The sequence below is a fragment of the Ictalurus furcatus genome, chromosome 11, assembly GCF_023375685.1.
Source record: "Ictalurus furcatus strain D&B chromosome 11, Billie_1.0, whole genome shotgun sequence".
NCBI lineage: Eukaryota > Metazoa > Chordata > Actinopteri > Siluriformes > Ictaluridae > Ictalurus > Ictalurus furcatus.
In genome coordinates, this window is record NC_071265.1 from 1,131,513 (window position 1) to 1,152,729 (window position 21,217).

The following is a 21,217-nucleotide window of genomic DNA, read 5'->3' on the forward strand; positions in this document are numbered from 1 at the left end:
CATCGCCACCACCCTACATCTGGCCCTCACCCACCTGGACAAGAAGGACACCTATGTTCGAAAGCTGTTCATAGACTTCAGTTCAGCATTCAACACAGTCAGGCAGAGTTTGAAAGCCTTTGCATTTTTACAAGCGGCTGTAACGGTTTAATATGCGAAACACAATCAAAATAAGTTATTTACTAAAAGGCAGGTTTTGCTGTTATTACAGTATATTTACATATTGTGCACTATTCAGATCTGTACAGGAGCCACCAGAGGGCGCTGTGGTTTATATCTCTACAGTTATTACTTATAGTTCTATGCTTAATTGAAATGAAAAGGGTTCATCTAAAAGTCAATAACTAAACAACATGAATAAATAATGTTTTACTTCAACTGCAGTTTTATATCTTTTGTGTGTGTGTGTGTAGGTTTGTTTGTTTTTTAATAGTTTTAGTGACATATAATAGTGTTAAATATATACACACATCTGTGTGAGAGGTACGTTGAAGAATTAGAAAAAGAAAAACTAGCCTTACATGAACTCTGGGGCCTGTGATTGAGTCTCATGGCCTCTCATATCACTTCTATGCTGAAGATACTCAGCTTTATTTGTCCTTCCAACCTGATGATCCATCTCAGTACACATCTCTGCTTGCCTGTCTGACATCTTGGACTGGATGAAGGAACGCCACCTGAAACTCCACTTGGCAACAGCAGAGCTTCTTGTCATCCCAGCCTGCCCCTCAATGAACCACAACCTCACCGTACAGCTCGGCTCAACCACACTCAAACCATCCAGGACAGCCAGAAACCTTGGGGTGACTTTCAATGACCACTTGAACTTTACAGAACACGCTTCAACAACTGCACGGTCCTGTAGATTCATTCTGTAGAACATCAAGAAAATCAGATCCTATCTCACCGAACAGGCCACACAACTACTAATCCAGGCTCTTGTTATCTCAAAACTGATCTACTGCAACTCACTACACCCGGTCCTCCCAGCAGCTCCATCAAACCCCTTCAGATGATTCAGAATAAAAGCAACACGCCTTGTTTTCAACCAGCCCAAAAGAATCCATGTCACACCCATGAGGCGGCTGTGGATCAGGTGGTAGAGCGGGTTGTGCACTAATCGTAGGGTTGGCGGTTTGATTCCTGGCCCAAGTGACTCCACATGCCGAAGTGTCCTTGGGCAAGACACTGAACCCCGAGTTGCTCCGGATGGAAGTTAGCGCCTTACATGTCAGCTCTGCTACCACTGGTGTGTGAGTGTGTATGTGTGGGTGAATGAGACACAGTGTAAAGCGCTTTGGATAAAAGCGCTATATAAGTGTGCCATTTACCACACCCCTCTTATATATTTTTAAATACTGAAAGGAAGAAAAAATAAATAAAAATCTTTAAAAGCTTTTAAAATATTTGTATTTTTAGTTTTAAATTTTAGTTTTAAAGATTAACTACAAAGTTTTAACACCACATCAGCTGCTTCTGGTCAGTTTGTAATAATTTATCGCAATATCGATATTATGATATTATATTGTGATATTATATTATAAGGTCATACCGCCCAGCTCCAGCACATATTTTGCTGTATTGTATTAAAATATCTGCACTGTGATCATGAGGGAATCTTTAGGATGTTGTGTTTTCTCTTTTGAACCTGAGATTCACTGATGCTAAAAGTTTCTGAGAGATGAAACGCCTTTTCGTTTCCTAAAATGGGGGGTAAAAGACACCCGTGCAGTGTTTCCGGTTAACCCGGAAGTGTTTCTGATTATCTCTTTTTTTCCCCCCTCAACATGGCGGTCAATCTTACCGAATTGTCTCTTCCGCAGCTGGAAGGATTAAAGTCTCAGCTGGATCAGGTAAAAACATTCAAATATTACAACTGGAATAAGCACCACAGTGATGTTTATTACAGAGAGAGAGAGAGAGAGAGAGAGAGAGAGAGAGAGGAGTGTCAGTGTCAGTGTCTCTCACCCAGTCCATACCGCTGTCACGCTGCTGAAATAAACATCATGGAGAGAAATAAATCATCAGATTCATCTCTTCTTTAGTTTTAAATAAAAGCATGGTTAGTTTTTAAACACCGTCATAAAAGAACAGTTTAATATTTATTACAGGTACACACCCGCTTTATTATTATTATTATTATTATTATTATTATTATTATTATCCAACTTTATTTTTAAATAAAATAGGCAAATAATCCTGCTATAAATGACAGCAGTAACAGAAAGAAGAAAACAATAATAATATATTTTTAAAAATGAAAACTCTGTACAAATAAAATAAAAGTAATTAAAATAATCTAACTTTAAGGGGAGTAATAAAAGCTACAGTGAAATAAATGTTTTTAAGCTGTTTTTTAAAATTTATTACAGAAAGATTCTGTCATTATTTTTGTTCGAGCTTTCACGCATAAAAGATTATAAACCATAATGAATTTAAACTTTTACTAAAATCTAATTCGCTTGTATTAAAACAGAACTGAAAATCATGCAAAAAACAAACAAACATTAGTGCTGAAGAAGACGTGGAAAGTTTCTCACTAACTCACTCTGTTAGGGATCAAGTATTACGGAATAATGAAATATTATATTTATATATATATATATATATTTTATATATAATCTCACTCAGAACATCAGCTTAACTTTAAAGAAGAAGCTAGAAATGTTTGTTCCAGTCTAACGTTTTAGTAGAGAGTGTGTGTGTGTGTGTGTGTATGTGTGTGTGTATGTGTGTTGGTGGTCATGTTGGACTGAGATTAACGTTTAACGGAGTAATAAAAATCAGGAGGATGGTGTATTTATTTAACACTGTAGCCTTTTGGAGATGATTTACATTCATATATTTCTTATAAAAAAGTGTTAAAGTCACATGTATGAGTTCAGACCCTCTACATGAAGGGGAAATAAAGGAGGGGCTCATTTTTTTAACCAAATTGGCTCAGTCCCACTGTGATAACTGTGTGAAGTTAGAAGTACGGCTAAAATAAACTAAAAAAGAAGTCGTGATTTAAAGCTTTAAGTGAAACTGAACCTGTACGAAGCGTGCAGTGAGGAAGAGTGTGTCGTGATTTATCACTGGATTTATCGCATTCTGTCCTGTTCCTGATCTGGAGTTTAAGGAGACGGAGTTTCTGTCTCCTTTTAAATAATTTGAACCAAATGTTTAGTCTTTTGAAGATTTATTTGAAGAAGAAGAAAAGGTCTTGTTTATATTTTGAAAATGAAACAAAAGATAAAGATGATGTTCCAAAAAAATGTGTGTGTGTGTGTATATATGTATATATATATATATATATATATATATATATATATATATATATATATATATATATATAAACACTTTTATTCCTCTTATACTAAAGCAAGTACCATTTCTTATTTATTAAAGAATGGCATCATCATTTTTATAGCTAATGTATAGTTAATGTCACAGTATTGATTGATTGAGTGATTGATTTTTTTTTTTCTTTTTAGGAGACGGAGTTTCTGTCGTCGTCTATCGCTCAGTTAAAAGTGGTCCAGACTAAATACGTGGAGGCGAAGGACAGTATGAATGTCCTTAAGAAGAGTAACGAAGGTGAGCTCCTGTAATCAGCACTGAATTTATATTCAGGTCATCGGTCTCAATGTTTACACAGCGCTGTTAATCCGTTTTCTCTCTTCTCTCTCAGGTAAAGAGTTACTCGTCCCTCTGACCAGCTCCGTATCCTTTCCTTTATGGAAAACTGAGTCATTACACGCTGAGAGGTTCAGCTTTCAGAACGTAAAGTTCTGATTTACAGTGCTGGGAGGTGAAGTGGGCGGGGTCTAACTTTATGCAAATGAGATGAAGCTGTGTAGTGACTACAGATGTCTCTGTGTTTATACTCGCAGGTGATTGTTGTTTGTCGCTTGTGGGCGTGGCCTGTCTAGCGTTTGGTTTTACACATATATATATATAAAAAAACATCTCGTCTAAAGCTAACCAGTTAAACACTAATTAATTAACACACTAATCAATACTTGGTTCTGAGATTAGCTCACTGTACCAGCTGCTAATGTCTCTATGTGACAGTTAATGAGAGCTCGGATATGACAGGAGAAGACGAAACCGTGCGTTTTCCAGCTAGCTATGTGGGTGTCGGGGTAACCATGGCAACGGCAATAAATACAGGAAAGGACACTGAGCAGAGGAAGTGGTGTTGATGTGCGCTGATTCTCCTTAACCTGTGAAGATGTACGTTCCCGGAACTCTGAATGACGTGGAACACGTGCTGATCAACGTGGGAACGGGTTACTTCGTGGAGAAGGTGAGTGAAAGGATGAGGAGGTGGAACACGAAGGCGGGTTTTTTTTGGTCGAGCATGATGAGGTCATAATCATTTACACACCTGGTTTCACGACGTTACAAAACGAGTGACGCTGATCCGCTGGAGAAACTTTACAAACCCCCTCGAGCGAGCGTCTAGATGATCCTCACGCCTAGGTGATCTTCACATCTAGGTGATCCTCACGTCTAGGTGATCCTCACGTCTAGTGAAAATCGCTCCGTTCTTCTCTTCTGCTTCACCTCTCTGTTTTCTGTGCTGCAGGAGTGAGTTACAGCTACGAGTAAAAAGCCAGAGCGAGATGTGAAATATAACGTGCTCTTCATTAGTAACGTAAATTGAAAACAATTTCCCAGACACAGCAGTGTTGCATCAAATAATTATTTAAAAAAACAACCAACTGATAATGTTCAACCCTGACAAGACCATTGAAGGGTCAAACCCAAAACATTTGACACTTTTAAAGATAAAGTTCAGCATTTCTACATCAGCCGCTGCACAGTCCGTTCAGGCTGTAATTATTTGAACGTAAATAACTTTTAAAAGCCGTAGAAACGATGACGTCTCAGAGCGAGTGCAGTAATATAAACCTGCGCTACTCTCAGGGCTGCTGTTCTAGAAAACACCTTCTGACCAATCAGAGTCCAGAATTTCTCCCCTGTTCTGCTCCTGAACAGTACAGATGTGTGTTTGTTTTGTGTTTTTTTCAGAACGTGGAGGACGGTAAAGATTTCTTTAAGCGTAAAATCGACTTCCTGACGAAACAGATTGAGAAAATTCAGCCGACTCTACAGGAGAAATATGGCATGAAGCAAGGTGAGTTTATTCTCTCGTGTGTGTGTGTGTGTGTGTGTGTATATGTGTATATAAAATGTATTTATTTTATTCATTTATTTTAGTTTGTATTGTATATAAGTATTTATGCATTATTTTTATGCATGCACAAAAAGCACAGAATTAAACTCCAGTCCTAAATGAATAATAAACTCTTTCACTGCACCGTGTGGTTTCTGTTCCTCACTGTCTTTAGACATATTATTTTATTTTTGATCATAATGTTTTAATTCGACATTACAGATCTTGCTCGCGCTACACTCTGTATCAGCGCGTCTACACCGCGCGTGATCAGCAACGCGGCCTCGTCACGAACACGTCACTTCTGTTATAATAAACGACAGAATTTACACTGCAAGCGCGCTGATACATCATATAATCACAATAAACGTAAATTAAACTAAACCTTTTAAGCAGCTTGCACCAGTTTCCCCGCCCCTTACACACAGTGGAGCATTTCGGATGTAAACATAAGTTTGTGCTCATGCATCAGTTTGATCTCCGCGGTGTTTAATATAAAATGCCCCCCTGAATTAGAGGACTTAGAGGTTCCACACTTTCTTCCTCAGTCACGTGACGATTTCTCCTCCGTCTGATGAGGACGGAGGTCATGTTGGGAATAAAAGGTAACGCTGACAGAAAGTAAACTGAAGAAAGTCATTATCGGTGTCTCAGGGCGTCTGCTAACGCAGTCGTGTGTATGACATCATGCGCCGTCGTGGCTTATACTTCCGGTTAGTAAAAAACTGCTAGTGTTTTATTTGAGATATTACCTTTCTAAAATACACACATATCCACACTGGTGGTGCAGTGTGTGTAGTGTAAGTGTAAGTGTACAGTACTTCATTTGGGACACGTAACGTAATGAGTAAATCTCCCCCGCGCCGCGCAGACCGACTAATCCATAATGATTCATTACAACCAATTTCATCATCCATTATTATCCATTTTATCCATTAGTTCTTGCAGCTCTAATTGATACTTTTGTAATCTTCTTCTTTTCGTGTCGAGGTTCCACTTCATAGTGAACCATCGTGGTGGAAGGGCTAGCCGCTCAGAAGTTTGATACTCTGACCTCTGACGTGTTCTGAGCCACGTTAAAAACGGTTCCGTTTCCTGTAAAGCCTCTCTTTAACCTTTAATGTGTTCTGATCATTTTTTTCTGTCTTTCAGCTGTGGTTGAAGTCATGAACATGAAGCTACAGCAACTGCACAGCCAACAGACATCACAATCAGGCACCACCAAGGCTTAGAACATCTACACACACACACACACACACACACACACACACACACACATACACATACATCCACACACGCATTCACACACACACACACCCACCGGTCTGCATGTCGTCCAGTTATAAGTTATGGTTCCCACAGTGTGTATACTGAGATGTAAAATAAACACTCGTTCAGGATTCCTGTGTGTTTATGAATATTCATTACAGACATAATCTCTGTGTGTGTGTGTGTGTGTGTGTGTGTGTGTGTGTGTGTGTGTGTGTGATGATGAGTGTTTTGGTCTCCACACTGTACGGAAGTCGTTATTAAAGAGGGGGAACTACTTTTCCAGGCGGTTGTGTGTAGGTGATGGTGTAGGGTTACAGCGGGGTCATGCCACTATAAAATCCACATCATGTTTCTTTTTATTTTTTAAACAGATTATACATTTTGTTCAAGTTTTTAGTTCTTGTTTTAACAAATAAAATTATTTTATATGTATGTATATATATATAATTATTTAAAGAAGATTGGTTGGTTCATTTAAACCCGGATTATTGTTTTCTTTATTTCTGAACCCAGATTTGTTTTCGTTTTGATGATTATTTTTTTTAATGCTGATTATTTTACTTTACATTTTACTTTAGATCATTATTTACCTGAATTGTTTTAGTTTATATTATTTTCTTGACCTGAATTATTAGATTATTATTCATAATCCAATAAAACATATTTTAGTTACATCATTTTGAAAATCTAAATAAAAATTGCATAAATTAATACTTTTTTTTTTTTTAGACATTACATATAGTATCCTCAAACTTTTTTTTTTATTGCTGGGAAATTGTTTGTAAAGCTATGTTTGGTGATAAATCTGGTATTGTTCAGTCCCTGCAGGATTCAGTGATGTTGTGATCGCAGAAATGAACTCAAAATCGAGGAAACGCCACAATGTTCGGAGGAGTTTTACATTTTTCAAAATCACCGCAGATTTTCTGCAGATTTGGGCCGAGACGCGTCATGTGATGTCATCAGGACGTGCGTTCAGCCGAAACTCTTCAGCTAAAAGCTCTCGTTCACCAACAGACATCACCGTGAACGAGCACGCAGAACTATTTCCTGTCATTCAAAAAGCTTTCCTCCAAAACAAGCACAAAACTGCGCGGTCCTGTTCGGCCTGGGTATAGAGGAGTCTGAGAGAATGGTGATGTGATGTTTTTGTCGTATCTCCCAGCTCTACCACAAAGGAAAGTGTAAAGTAACCGGAACTACTTCGTCCTGTATTGCTGCAGTGTGTGGAAGAAGATTTTCTCTGATCTCTTCCACGTTCGCTTCACCCCAGAGCTCTCACACATCCTCGCCGTGACGTGGCCAGGAACTCATTTCAATTATTTTTCAGAATTGATCTTTTTGAAGACCTCCAATAGATTTCCGCATGACAGAGTTTCTGTAGACCTTCTCTGCAGGACTCCGGTGGTTTTCTGACAGCTATTTATCGGAGTCAAAATAACATTCATATTCATTCACTTCGATTTAGCAGAATGTTCTAGACTTTACTGTACAACGAGCAAAATATACAAAGAGAGAGAGTTTATATTGAACTATATATAAATTAATAAATAATAAATATTAACACAATTCGATTATATTTAGTTAAATAATTATTGTTTGGATTATTATTTTATATTATTTAGCTTTATGTTACTTTTACCCAGTGAATTAAACCCATTTTTTTGTTGATTTGAATTTTTATTTTATTACTTTAGATTATTTAAACCTGGGTTATTTTCTTTTAAATTGTTTTCTAACCCTGATTAGATTTAAACATGTATTATTTTATTTTAAATTACTGTATTTCTTAATCTGGTCTGTTTTGGTTCCAATTATTTTTCATTAGATTATTTTTGTATAGATTTTTTTTAACCCAGGTTAAATTAGTTTAGATTATTACTAACCCAGGTTATTTTACTTTCAATTGTTTATAACCCGAGTTATTCTAATTTAGATTGTTTATAACCCGGGTTATTGCGGTTCAGATTATTACAGTTTAGATTATTTATAACCCGGGTTATTCTAATTTAGATTATTTATAACCCGGGTTATTCTAATTTAGATTATTTATAACCCAGGTTATTGCAGTTCAGATTATTACAGTTTAGATTAGTTCTAACCCGGGTTATTCTATTTTAGATTAGTTCTAACCCGGGTTATTTACGGCTGGTGTTATTGGCTGTGTTATGACTCCAGTTGCCCGGATGCAGTATTTTTATTTTTTGAGTGCATGACTGACTGATTGATATTTTTGTGCTCGGTTGCTATGCGGCGTGTTGCCAGGGCCCGTGTGCGCATGCGCAGTGAGCGCGGTGTGTGTCGGGACGCTGGTGGAGCTATCTCCAGGTGTTCCTCTCAGAGCTGGAAACTGCGTGGAGGAGCAGCTGTGCGGCGCAGGGAGGATTCAGTCCTGAACCTCAGCACACAGTTCGGTTCGGTTCCGTTCGGTTCTCTCTTCACTCCGTGTCGGTGTGTGTGTGTGAGAGAGAGCGAGAGAGAGAGGCCTGAGGAGAGACTCCGCGGCGGTGAAGGAGGAGGAGACGCCGAGGAGAGAGCGCTAAAGCCGGCTGATGATTTCAGGGAGCGGCGCTGAGGCCCAGCAGGCGGAGCAGGAGGTCCAGTCCGGTTCAGAGTGCAGAGGAAGCGGGGAGAGGGAGGAGGAGAGCATGGTGAGTCCGGGCCTGGGGCGCGCTGAACCGGGACACACACACGGAGCTCATGCCCCGCCCTCACAGCTGCTAACCGGCTAACCGGCTAACGAGCTGCAGGTTTATCTCCTTCATCTCCCAGCAAACTTTACACAACCACCGAGAGGGAAATCTCACACAGTTCCACACCTCTCTAAAGGGGAAAGTAACTAACACGCTCAGAAGGGCGATAGAAGCGTCCAGATGACGTCATGGGCTAATTTGCATATCAAAACGTGTTACAGTGAGATTTTCAGAATATACAATGTGTAAGAAATAAAACACTTGAGGATGTGACGTCATGGGAAAATAATCAAGTGTTTTATTCCTCTTATACCTTGGATATTTGCCAACAATTATTTTTTATATTTATTAAAGAACAATGATATTTTTTATCCGTTTATAGTTACATTTAAAGTTGCTTTTCGTTATCACTTACATTATGGCACTTTTACTACTGTTAATATCACCAAGAGAGTTTAAAATGAAGTAATGCACAGGGGGACAAATAGCAGTGATTGGTCATCGCGAGCGACGGGGATCGGTGATTGGTCGTCGGGAGCGACGGGGTGATGTGAGCTGGAGAGGCGTGTGGAGGGCAGGACAGTCGCTAATGTTTGCTTAAAATATCACTCGATTTTTTGCTAAGTGATTTTTTTAATAGTCACTAAATCTGCAGCACTGCCTCCTTATTTCATTATATTTATTTCTATTTTATTTTACTTTTTGTTTTATTCCTAAGTTGTCCACTCACACAACCTCAAACAGTAGATTTAAACTGTAAACTGTTCTGTATTATTTTGACACTTTCACTAGATTTATTCCAGCTGGTTTTCAGCAGTAGAAGTTACTTATTTACACCTACTTTAGGAGATGAATAACTGAACAGTGACTGTGTGTACACACACACGCGCGCGCGCGCAGTTTCTGTATGTACAAAAAGGAAATACAGTAATATCACATTTCACACCAGTGTACTTAACTCTGTTTTCCTGTAAAGGAAATAATTTTCTTTGCTGTAAGTTAATCAAGTTTGATCAGCATTAAATAAAACACTGCGTGTGTGAGAAATAAACGGAGTGATGGAGTTCATCTGTTTTTGGGTCGAGACTAGTTGATAGAGGACGTGATAAAGGACACACGTGTGTGTGTTTCCGGTCAACTCCGAGTTTAAACCGTGTTCACTTTACATCCACATCATCATCATCACAGGGTGTGAATTAAACTCGTATCTCTTCATTAAAACGATCCTGAACTGAGAGAAGTAATTTTTTTTTCTTTTTTCAACAAAAACCCGGCTGCATTTCGGTTCTCGCCATGTGCTCACATTTACTTCCGGATAAATCAATGGACGTGGTTGGGGACCAATCAGAACGCGCCTTTTACATGACGTGGCATGCGTTCAGCTTGCGTTAATCGTCAAAGAGGAGGCGGGGCGTACGCGCGTGAGTAGGCTGATGATTGACGTGTGTGTTGGCCAATCAGAGCCGCGCTGACCTTCTCACCGGCATTTGGACTGTGCGAGTGTGCGCGAGGATTCTCAGCGCTGAACTTTACACCCGCGCGCAGCTGCATTTTTGCGATTTTTTTATAAAGAATAAACGCGTTAAATCTGGATTTATATCCCTGTCAGGCGGCTTCAGCGCGAGTTCAGTGACTGGGAAAGAGAAAAGAAATCATCATGCTGCTGTTTGTGGAGGTGAGGCTGTTTATCCGCGTGGCTTAGTCGCGAGGCCGCGAGCTTCCAGTTTAAACCTCATTGAAGCAAGTAAATGAATAAATACTCTCAATAAAACAATAATAATAAAGTGCGATAAATCGCGTGTAGTGCAGTTTTGTTTAAATGTGTAACTTGATAAAAGTTTTAAACGCGGGTCTGTTTTTAAGCGGTTGCTAGTTTGCGGAGTTAGCCGCCACGTGAGAGAGCAGAGGAAGCTAACTGCTAGCGGTGAGGGGCGGCATGGCACGCGCTGCCGGGGTAGAGCTAATTTAACAACTTTATATTTGATTATTACTTTAATCAAATACACAAAGTGAGTGTGTGTGTGAGAGAGATGCAGAACTGAGAGTTGATCACATCTGAGGAGAAAAAGCCATTTTGTTTTAGATTATTTTACATTAAGAACATGTTCTTATTTATTTATTTATTTATTTATTTAAAATGACTGTGTAACTGAAATGTTATAAATGTTTATTTTACAGATTAAAACCTTGTCATCTAAATGCAAATTATCACTCATTAAAAAATAAATAAATTTAAACTGAACAAAACGCGCGCGCTGTAGAAAATAAAACAATTATTGCGTTAAATAACAGTATTCTGCTAAAATCTCTAAAACAATAAACATTATTGTTAACATAAATTATACACTAGTTAATAATATTGACCAGGATGTTTGCTGAGAACTTAGTTTTTACTTTCAAATTTCCCTCTTTTTAAGTTATTATTATTATTATTATTATTATTATTATTATTATTATTGGTGGTGGTGGTGTTGGAGTGAGAATGTGTTCAAGGGCACTTGTTCAAGGGCACTAGGTGTAGTGCACTCGGCAGTGAACATCTCTGAGGCGTTACATCTTTATAAATCTCTCCGCTGCTCATGTGGTGATACACACACTCTCACACACTGACCACTTTAATAATAATATATTAAATGTTTTCATTATACATTTTATTTATTTATAAAACATACTTCAAAAATCTCAAGGTCACCTTTATGTAGGTTTATCCAGAGGATAAACAGATTAGAATATAAAATAAATAAAACAGTAAAAATCATTCAGAAGGAAGAAACGTAAAATATTACGCTTCATAAAAAATGAAAAATAATATTTTATAAAACATGAATTACATCTGTTGTTTGCTTAAAGACGTTAAAATAATGCAGAAATAATAATAATGTAAATACGAACACGAATGAGTAAATAAAAACAGAAGAAATAATGGAAAAAAACAACCAGAATAAATTATATAAAAATAAAAGTAGCAATAATAATTGTAATCGATGCATTAATGTGAAAGAAAAGAATAGAATAACAAATTTCTCACGATGATTTTATATTTATACACTGTTAAATTATTACTTTAAATTATGTTTATTTTGTTAAACATAATATAAATAAATAAATTCTAGAATCAGTTTAGTGATGTGATAGATGAGTGTACGTGTAATTCACACAGAAATAATAATGAGTTTTCATGTGGAATTTAAGCTGAAGAAATTAATATTCAAAACTCATTATTCTTTGTTTTAATTTTATTAATAAAGTAAACATATGGTCGTGTGATTGAGAACGCGTACACTCACACACTCTCACACACGGGCTGTGTGTTGTGCTCAAGGTTAATCAGATTAGCTGTGTTAGATCTTATTTAAACTCTGTGTGTGTGAGCTACACACTCCTCAGTGTCTAAACACAATGCGGAAGGCTACAGTAGAGGTCACATGTCTGTAATCCCAGCGTGCGATTGGCTGAGATGACTCAACACTGGAGTTTTGTGTGTGTCTTTTTTGTTGTTAAGGTGACCGCAAAGGGAACCGGTCTGAATCCTAACGCTAAAGTGTGGCAGGAAGCGTCAGCTCCTCTCTCCCACAACGCAGAGGAGGCCACGGGAGCTCCTGATTGGCTGCAGGAAGACCACGCCCCCTCCCAACATCTGGATGGTAATCAACACACTAACTCCTGGGCACGTTATAACCGGGCGTAACGCAGTCACATCCGCTTTACTTCCACTAAATACGTTTATTTAAAAGAAGACACATCAGTAATAATGAGTCTTTTAAACCCCCCCCCTTTGTTTCCCTTCAGGAGGTAAAGGGTACAGTGCTGAGTGTGGAGACTCCGCCCCTTCTGGAGACCCCACCCCTGCAGTAGACGCCGCTCTCCTGAATGGCTTTGACCTGACTGAACTGGAGTACTCCCCATACGGACCGGGTCAGTGTTCAACACACACACACACACACACACATACACACACACCATGCACGAATATCGTTATAACATTGTGTGTGTGTGTGTGTGTAGTGGAGGAAGAGATATCTGAGGAGAGTCTGAGGGAGTCCCTTAAGAAACAGTTGGAGTTCTGCTTCTCCAGGTAATGAACACGCGCACACACTCTCTCTCTCTCTCTCTCTCTCTCTCTCTCTCTCTCTCTCTCTCTCTCTCTCTTAAAGCAGTAGTGTGTAAGAGTTAGCGCCCCCCCCTCGCCAGATTGGATTACAGCTGCAGCAAAATACATTAATGCCTAAACCCAACAGCTGCCTTTTAAGGAAAAGAGGAGGGGCTTTTCTTTCATCTAGGGCGGGGTTTCATTCAGAGCCAGAAAAATTCCAACACAGGCCTGAAGTGCAGAAACCGATCAGGTTCATTACACTGCAAAATATAAATAGTTGCTTTTTCTAGAATATCTTTAAACAAAAGTTGGTAATGTAGAGAAACTTTTAATGAAGTATTTAATAAGTGATTTTTAAAGTAATCATGACAGAAGGTGTGTGTGTGTGTGTGTGTAGAGAGAACCTGTCGAAGGACCTGTACCTGATCTCTCAGATGGACAGTGATCAGTTCATTCCCATCTGGACCATCGCCAACATGGAGGGTGTAAAGCTCCTGACCTCTGACCTTGACCTGATCGTGGAGGTGCTGAAAGGTACGAACAGGTGACTCACTGCTCACCTTTCACCTCCTTCGGTTTAAAGTGACGGTACTCGGTACTCACCTTTTACTCCTTTTTACTTCGCAGCGTCTCCCCTGGTCCAAGTGGACGAGAAAGGTGAGAAGGTTCGGCCCAATCACAAGCGCTGCATCATCATCCTCCGAGAGGTTCCTGAGAGCACGCCTGTGGAGGTGAGAGCGCACGAGACCCGCCCTAAAAGAAGAACACAGACGTGTGTGATTTGAGACGCAGCCCTAGTCTGTTCTCAGCACACGGTCACGTGGTACTGTTCTGCCCCCCGTGTTTACACCGGTGTTGTTCATTTCTGAGGATGTGTGCAAGCGACACTCCAAACAACCACAAGGACGCACGTGGTGGCCATGTTGTGTGTGTGTGTGTGTGTTTATGTGTATTGTGTTTGTGTCTCTCAGGAGGTTGCGGCTCTGTTTAAAAGTGAGAAGTGTCCTCAGGTCATTAGTGTTGAATTTGCTCACAATAACAACTGGTACATCACCTTCCAGTCTGATACTGACGCTCAGCAGGTACCCCACTCACACACACACACACACACACACCAGAATCAGTTACTCTCATCTGTCTGTTCCATAACGCCTCTGTTCCTGTTCTCTTCACAGGCGTATAGATATTTACGTGAGGAAGTGAAAACGTTTCAGGAGAAACCCATCATGGTGAGTTTTACTCTTGGGGGCAGGGGCAGTTTTAACAGCATTATTAGGGTAGTTAGGGGTCACAGTGACATTTTTAACAATGCACACACACACAGCTGCAGAAATGGTTCTGATCAGTGTCTCAGACTCAGTTTGCTGTGTTTACGCTGTTTGGTTCTTGCTTATATATCTTCTTAAATAATTATTTGTTTATAAATATATAGAGAGTGCTTGGGGTGGCGGGCGGGCGGGCTTATTTCAGAGCCTGGAAAGGAAGACACCTGAAACAGATTAAAAAGAGGAGGGTTTGTCAGGGTGTCGCTTTAAGCTGAGACGAGGCGCGTAAATAGACGCGTCGTGGTGGTTTTTTACAGCTTGGACGTTTGAGAAGTCTTTCACATCACCATAGCAACCAGAGAGAACCCCCCCCCCCCCCCCAAAAAAAAACAAAAAACAGAGCTGCTTGTCTCAGCCCCACCCCATTTTTCCCCTTAAAAGGAAACTTGTGTGTTCTTAGTTTTTTAATCGTTTTTTTATTTATTTTTTTTTATGAACATTTAAGATATAAGAGAAAATCCACTGGTCTGTTTGATCTACTTATCTTATTTCTATTTATCCAGACGGATATACAAACTTATTTCATTCCAAACAAATAAAGTTACATATCGCACCTTTAATGTGCCGTTAACTCCAGCGTGGGCTGTTCAGTGCAGAAGGATAACGTAAGCACACGCTCGTTAAGACCCTCGTTTCGGCACGGTTTAGTGCCGCGTTAGTTTAGATATCATTTTGGGGCTAGTTTGTTTGCACACATTTGAAGCCTTTTAATTTTGGACCTTGTTTGCGTAGTCGTTATTTCAGGGCTGGTTCGAAGACTCGTTTGTGTAAACGTGGCTTGTTGGTGGTTTTATCCTGCCGTTTTCTCCCCCGGTGATGATCAGTATCGCGCTTGGAAGGATCCAGAACCGCTGCTGCTGTAGAGATTCCTTTTTATTCTTTCTCTCCTCTCTCACTTCTCTTTCATCACTACTTCTCTCTCTCCATCTGTTCTCTCGGTGCGGTTGGTTCTGCCCTAATGACCGTGAGATTATGAGATCTGAGGGGGTCCAGGACACGTTCACAAATAAAAAATGTCGTTATTTACCTTGTGTAATATTGACATTAAACATTTCTGTTCTCTCTCTCTCTCTCAGGCTCGCATTAAGGCCATAAACACCTTCTTTGCTAAGAACGTCTTCGGCGCGGTGGACTCGGCCGTGTACGCGGGAGCTGCTCAGTCTCAGTACTCGTCTCCGCTCTACCTGCAGCAGGTGTTCCAGCCTCAGCAGTATCCGCTCTACAGCCTCCTCCCTCCCTCCTGGAGCCCGTCGCCTGCGCCTTACTTCGAAACACCGCTGGTAAGGAAATACCTGCGTAGATGCCGAAGATATTGTTGTCGCGGTAACCACAGTGGGTGATAACGACACCGCGTACAAGTCGCCCTCCTTAATAAAGTTCAAACCGAGAGAGAACGCGACAGAATGAGCCGAGCTGAGTAGCTAGCTAGGACGAAGTGAAAATTGTGGTAAGCTGAGTGGTGTTATTTTTTTGTCTATCTGACGTTGATGTGATGTGGTTGCTACGGTGATGAGAAGATTAATTTATGACGATTGGGCTGCCACCCGAGTACGGCACAAACTGGGTTATGTTCGTTTATTTTATTTTTTCTGTCCAGAGATCTGCTCCCTCAGGGTCAGGGTTATGTGGAGTATACATTGGGTTCATTTATGATGCGTATTAACATTTTGCATGTGTACGTACTGAGGCGTTTGCATTTTCTACCCACTTGTGTGTGTGTGTGTGACCCAGTGATGAGAAACCGAAGCGCATTAGAGGGATCCGGAGGGGAAGAGTAAGGACTTTCGGGAATTCTCTCTCTCTCTCTCTCTCTCTCTCAATCTCTTTTCCTCAGTTGCTCTCTTTGTTCCTGAAAGTTCCTCTCCTCCATCTCCGCCCCAGTGAGCGTTGAGATTATGAGATCTGAGGGTCCGTGTGCTTCAGGGAAGATGTTTAGGTCAGCATGTTCTGTATGTGACTGTGTGTGTGTTTTAACTCCTGTAGGCTCCGTTTCCCAACGGAACCTTTAACGGTTTCAGCGGAGCAGGAAGCTACAAGAGCGGCTCGTCTCCCCTCGGCATCGCCCGGCACTTCCCCCGCAACCGGTACGAGCATCTCAAACCTGGGATCGGATTCACCTTTAAAAGGCTGTTGGTTATTACACATGATGTTTCTGTTAATATATGGAGCAGTTAAATATCATTCAGTGTGTGTGAGAGAGAAATATATTATTGTTAATAATATTATTATTATTATTATTATTATTAAGTCTCTCATGTCTGGTCTAAAGAGAGTAAATCTAATCAGGTTAGACAGACAACGTCCTGTTTAGATTAGATTTTACCAGACAGACTGCCATCAGTTTTAGTGGAGAACCTTAAATGGTGCACCGTCCCACAAGGTTCTCTTCCAGACCGCTTCAACATGTACTTCACACTCGAGATGTTTCAAAGGAGTAGGATGTTCAGGAAATGTTCTGGAGAAGGTACTAATATCCAGGTGGGGGGGGAAACAGCACAAGAGTCAAGACGATGTTCTGGAGAAAGCGTGTCCAAGAACTGTGCTAATATTAACTATTATCTAGTTAATGTTGTAGAAAACGTATGACTGTCTAGAAAGAAAAAGGTGGATGTGCAGAGAGGAGTGCGAATATCGTGGTTCTGGTTTGGAGTTTGGTCACCATGATGGAGCTTCCAGTTATTTTTGTTTGTAGGAGCCAGGTGAAGCCGCTGTCCCGAGCCGACGGGCCTCACGCGGACGGATTCTCGGGTCTAAGCGGTACACAGAACCCCCGGTCCCCAGGCCCAGGACCCACTTCTGACTCAGTCACTTCCTCTGACTCTCCCCTGTCTCCCAGTGAGAACGGACTCAACGACCCGGGCAGCAACAGGGCCAGGTCGGTCCACACACACTCACACACACACACACTGCAAATATTAGTACAGAAAATGTTCTGGATAAATCAGAAATCTCCAGATGTTCTGGAGAACAACACTTGTTCCTGTATCTGACCCAGTGATGAGAGAATGAAGCGCATAGAGGGAAATCCAGGAGTCGAGGGCGTGGCTTTTTCTTTCTTTTCTCTCCTCTCTTGTCTTTGTTCTTCTCTCCTCCTTTCTAAGCCCCTCCCACTCCTGTCCCAATGAGCGGGAAGATTATGAGATCTGAGGGTCAGACACAACGAGCAGTTACGCATTTAAGACTTAATTTCTAGCAAACCTTCATTCAGTTTAATAGACTGTGTGTGTGTGTGTTTAAGGAGAGGAAGTTACCGTGGCCTGAGGCGAAGGAGGGAAGACGAGCGAACGGTAAATCACGCAAATCACCTTTCTAGCTTTCGTATCTGTTTTATTTATTTTGCTAATTTTTTTACCCTCCCTTTACAGAGGCCCCTCCCATCAGCTGAGGTCAAAACCCCGCCTCCCAAGTTTGACCTGGCGACCTCCAACTTTCCTCCTCTTCCAGGGGGCGTGGTCACGTTGACGGAGAGTGTTCTGGAGAATCGCATGGCTGATGTAGTGAAAGGCCTGAACAGAGACAAGGTGCAGAATCAGAAGTGTTTAAATCCTCGTTCTTAAACTACTGTAGAAAACTAACCAGCACCTCCTGACCAATCACAGTCCAGTATTCTGCAGCGCTGTGATGTAATAAACGTTGTGTTTGTGACACGTTATTAAGTAATGTTAATTGTGTTTCTTACAGTTGGACAGCAGTAAACAGGAAGTGAATAAAGATTCTCGAGCTGTGCAGGAGGAAGTGCCAGGTCCTGTTCCTGCCACGCCCACATCTACACCCATACCCACACTGCAGGACACGCCCAACTCCAGGTGTTTGTTTTCATAACCACTTGATACAGTCTGAGAACAGGAAGTATGCAAGGGTGGGGTGGAAGTGTGACATTGTGTAGTGATGTCATCGATATATTAAATGAAGGAAGCTCATTGGTTCTCTCTGTGTGTTCAGTGTTTCAGTTCAGGTGAAGATCCCAGACGAGTGTCGGACCCCGACAGACACCATACCGGTCCTCAGTCCTGCTCCAATCATCAGCACGGCTTCTCAGCCTGACTCCGCCCCTAAATCCACACACTCCGCCCCCTTCAGCACACCTGTACAGGTACGATCATTCTAATCTTAAGGAGGATTGTTCAGGCTACAATATTTATCTTCCCCTCATAACCAGTTCAACAGTAAACGAAAAGCTAATCAGTTATTGGTAGATTAAAAGTAATAGGGCGGGGCTTATTTTTTTTGCTTTGAACTCCAGGAGCCTCGGAAACTGAGCTACGCAGAAGTGTGTCAGAAACCCCGCAAAGACCCTCCACCTGCACCCTGTCCGAGCCCCACCCCCGACCCCGCCCAGTCTCCGCCCATGGTCAGCCAGCCGCTCCGGGAGCTCGGAGTGAACAAAGCGGATCCGGAGGCGAGCCATCCTGCTGAGAAGCCGTGTGAAGGAAGACCACCGCGTGAGCAGTACCGACGCAGCAGTGTTAGCAAGGGGGCGGGGTTCAAGCTGAGAGAACAGCAAAGACGGCCCCCTCAGGGACGACGCTCCTCCCCTCACACCGGATACAACAACAGACGCAGTGGGAAAGAACAGAACATCCCGCCGAGATCGCCGAAGTGACTGTGTGCGGGACGTTTGTGCGCTTTACACCGACATCGTGTATAAATATTTAATGTAAAGAGAGTTTATAAATTCTATAGAATCTATTAAAGTATAAAAATATAAAACTGCACTACTTCTGGGACGAACAGGCGGCCGCCACGGCATGGCCCCTTACATACAAAAAAAAAGGGAAGATGAAGTTGGGACGTGACCCTCAGGAGCTGTAAGGGCGTGTGTGGTTAAAAAGAAACACATGGATGGGGAAATGTTTCTCGCCGCGTCTCGGTTTTCCTCTTGTAACAAGACACTAAGCTTTAATGTGTTTCTTTTTAACGTACTCTTCATTCAGAAGAAAACAGAAAAACATCGAGGTGCCGACATTTACGCTGTATAAACGTAGCACTTACGATTGGTTGCTATGGCGATGGGGGGGAGGTGGGGGCGCCTGGAAAACCAAACGCGAATGCAGTTCACCAAAGGGGAAAGGACACGGCACACTCCAGTGTGCTTCTGTTGGGACTTTCACTTTGTAGCTTTAACCAAGTGACCTGTGAAATCATGAGCCAATAGGAAACAAGAAGGCGGGGACTATATTGTTTAGTTGATTTGAGACAAATATACGTCTCCGCGGTTTATTTTTGAGTATATAAGTAGCGTCACACCGAACTTCAGCCTCGCTGAAGTTTTGTTACGGTTTCGTGACTCACATTAACGTCACGTCCACTGAAATACATGTTTGTTTGTTTGTTTTTTGTTTTTCTTTCTTTCACACTCCCCTGTGTGAGAAGTTAAGATGTTTGGATGCTTGGTCTTTCAGGAATCACGTGAGATTCATTTTCATCTCCTGGTTAAAAAAAAACCTTCCTGCGGTTTTAGAGAAACGTTGCTAACGAGAGAGCGCAGAAGAGGAGGAGTTATGAATTCGCTGGAGGATGTTTCTCAGGATGAAGGGAGGAAGTCGGTGTGATGTGACCTCAGAGAATAAAAAGCAGAGCACTTGGAGAACAGAGAGGAGAAGCGTAACGTAGCGGGTTTTACGGCTGCCGCGTCGTCCTGTGCCAGTTACGCAACCTCAGCAGCTCATCGCGTTATATGCTAATAAGTGTAAAGCTTAGGGGCGGGGCCATCTATCGGAAATATATCACAATATTTACAGTCGTGTTTTGAAACCACTTTGACGATTCTTTTATTTAACGTTTAAATTGTTGATCAAACGCTGACAGTTTATTACAGTATCAATGTTGTATCATGTCCAGCGCTACTGCTGTCTCCTGTGGGCGTGGCCTATCCAGCATTGTGGGGTTTGTTTTTAAGTTTCGTTCAGAAGTAACAGTCGCTTCTGAAGCTGTTTTAGTCAAACAGATTAAATCCGTTGTCTGATTTTGTAAAAATATATATATTAATATTAATGTTCACATATACGCAGACGTAACGGTGCGCATAATTAATTACCCTGATGTAATAACTGCGACCGGCACATGATAGCGTAATGTCGCTCGTCTTCCTGCTCTCATGTCTTTATTATACTTTATGGTATAAATGAAATCCATCCTCTGCTGTACAATAATAATAATGTGATGGAAATTTTAATGTGTGTGTGTGTTTAATGTATACAAAGTGTGTATAATACCTATAGAAGGTGTGTGTTGGATTTACGGGAAAATCGTTCACGTGAACATCGTGGATTTCTGAATCATTTTGGTTATGATTCTGACTCTGAGTCGATTCATCTGTTCATTTAAATGTTAATGGTTCATCGAATGAATTCATGAATCGTTTTGATTGTGATTCAGAGTTGAACTGTGTTAATTATATTTCCTCTAATGTTAACAGTTTGTGTTTAAACGTGCGTGCGTGTGTGCGCGTGTGTGTGTTGAGCGTCCTGACTTTATAAACGGACATGATCGTTGTTTTCTCATGGTGTGAAACATAAACGGCACAAAATCCAGACCAAAGTCCAATCAGCAGAGAGACAATCTCAGGAAATGCTGTTTAACTGCAGTGATTCCCCATAACCCTACGACTTCTGACCTCTGACCCTCATTAAGCGCTTGATGTTGAACCGTTGCGTCTGATTGGTTGCTG

General features: G+C 41.1%; 2 protein-coding genes and 1 non-coding gene across 4 annotated transcripts; all 3 read left to right on the forward strand.

The window, feature by feature from the left end:
- Window positions 1-1,744: 1,744 nt before the first annotated feature.
- Window positions 1,745-6,564, forward strand: pfdn5 (prefoldin 5). The gene is made up of 6 exons (XM_053636156.1): window positions 1,745-1,853; window positions 3,477-3,579; window positions 3,674-3,705; window positions 4,217-4,291; window positions 5,020-5,125; window positions 6,317-6,564. The coding sequence occupies exons 1-6, from the start codon at window positions 1,788-1,790 to the stop codon at window positions 6,394-6,396; spliced, it is 462 nt and encodes a 153-aa protein (XP_053492131.1). The 5' UTR covers window positions 1,745-1,787; the 3' UTR covers window positions 6,397-6,564.
- A 1,830-nt stretch (window positions 6,565-8,394) lies between these two features.
- Window positions 8,395-20,757, forward strand: larp4ab (La ribonucleoprotein 4Ab). Of its 2 annotated transcripts, none has more exons than XM_053636151.1 (16): window positions 8,395-10,804; window positions 12,632-12,773; window positions 12,919-13,044; window positions 13,135-13,204; window positions 13,620-13,756; window positions 13,850-13,953; window positions 14,194-14,304; window positions 14,398-14,451; window positions 15,624-15,827; window positions 16,531-16,631; window positions 17,240-17,422; window positions 17,786-17,834; window positions 17,913-18,068; window positions 18,229-18,353; window positions 18,490-18,640; window positions 18,791-20,757. In XM_053636151.1, the coding sequence occupies exons 1-16, from the start codon at window positions 10,787-10,789 to the stop codon at window positions 19,148-19,150; spliced, it is 2,091 nt and encodes a 696-aa protein (XP_053492126.1). In that variant the 5' UTR covers window positions 8,395-10,786; the 3' UTR covers window positions 19,151-20,757. The 2 variants fall into 2 exon arrangements, with proteins under 2 accessions (XP_053492126.1, XP_053492125.1); XM_053636150.1 differs by having other exon boundaries at window positions 8,395-9,087.
- Window positions 17,535-17,700, forward strand: LOC128615227 (small nucleolar RNA SNORD97). The gene has a single exon (XR_008387164.1). It is a non-coding gene; the product is annotated as a small nucleolar RNA SNORD97 (small nucleolar RNA).
- Window positions 20,758-21,217: the final 460 nt, after the last annotated feature.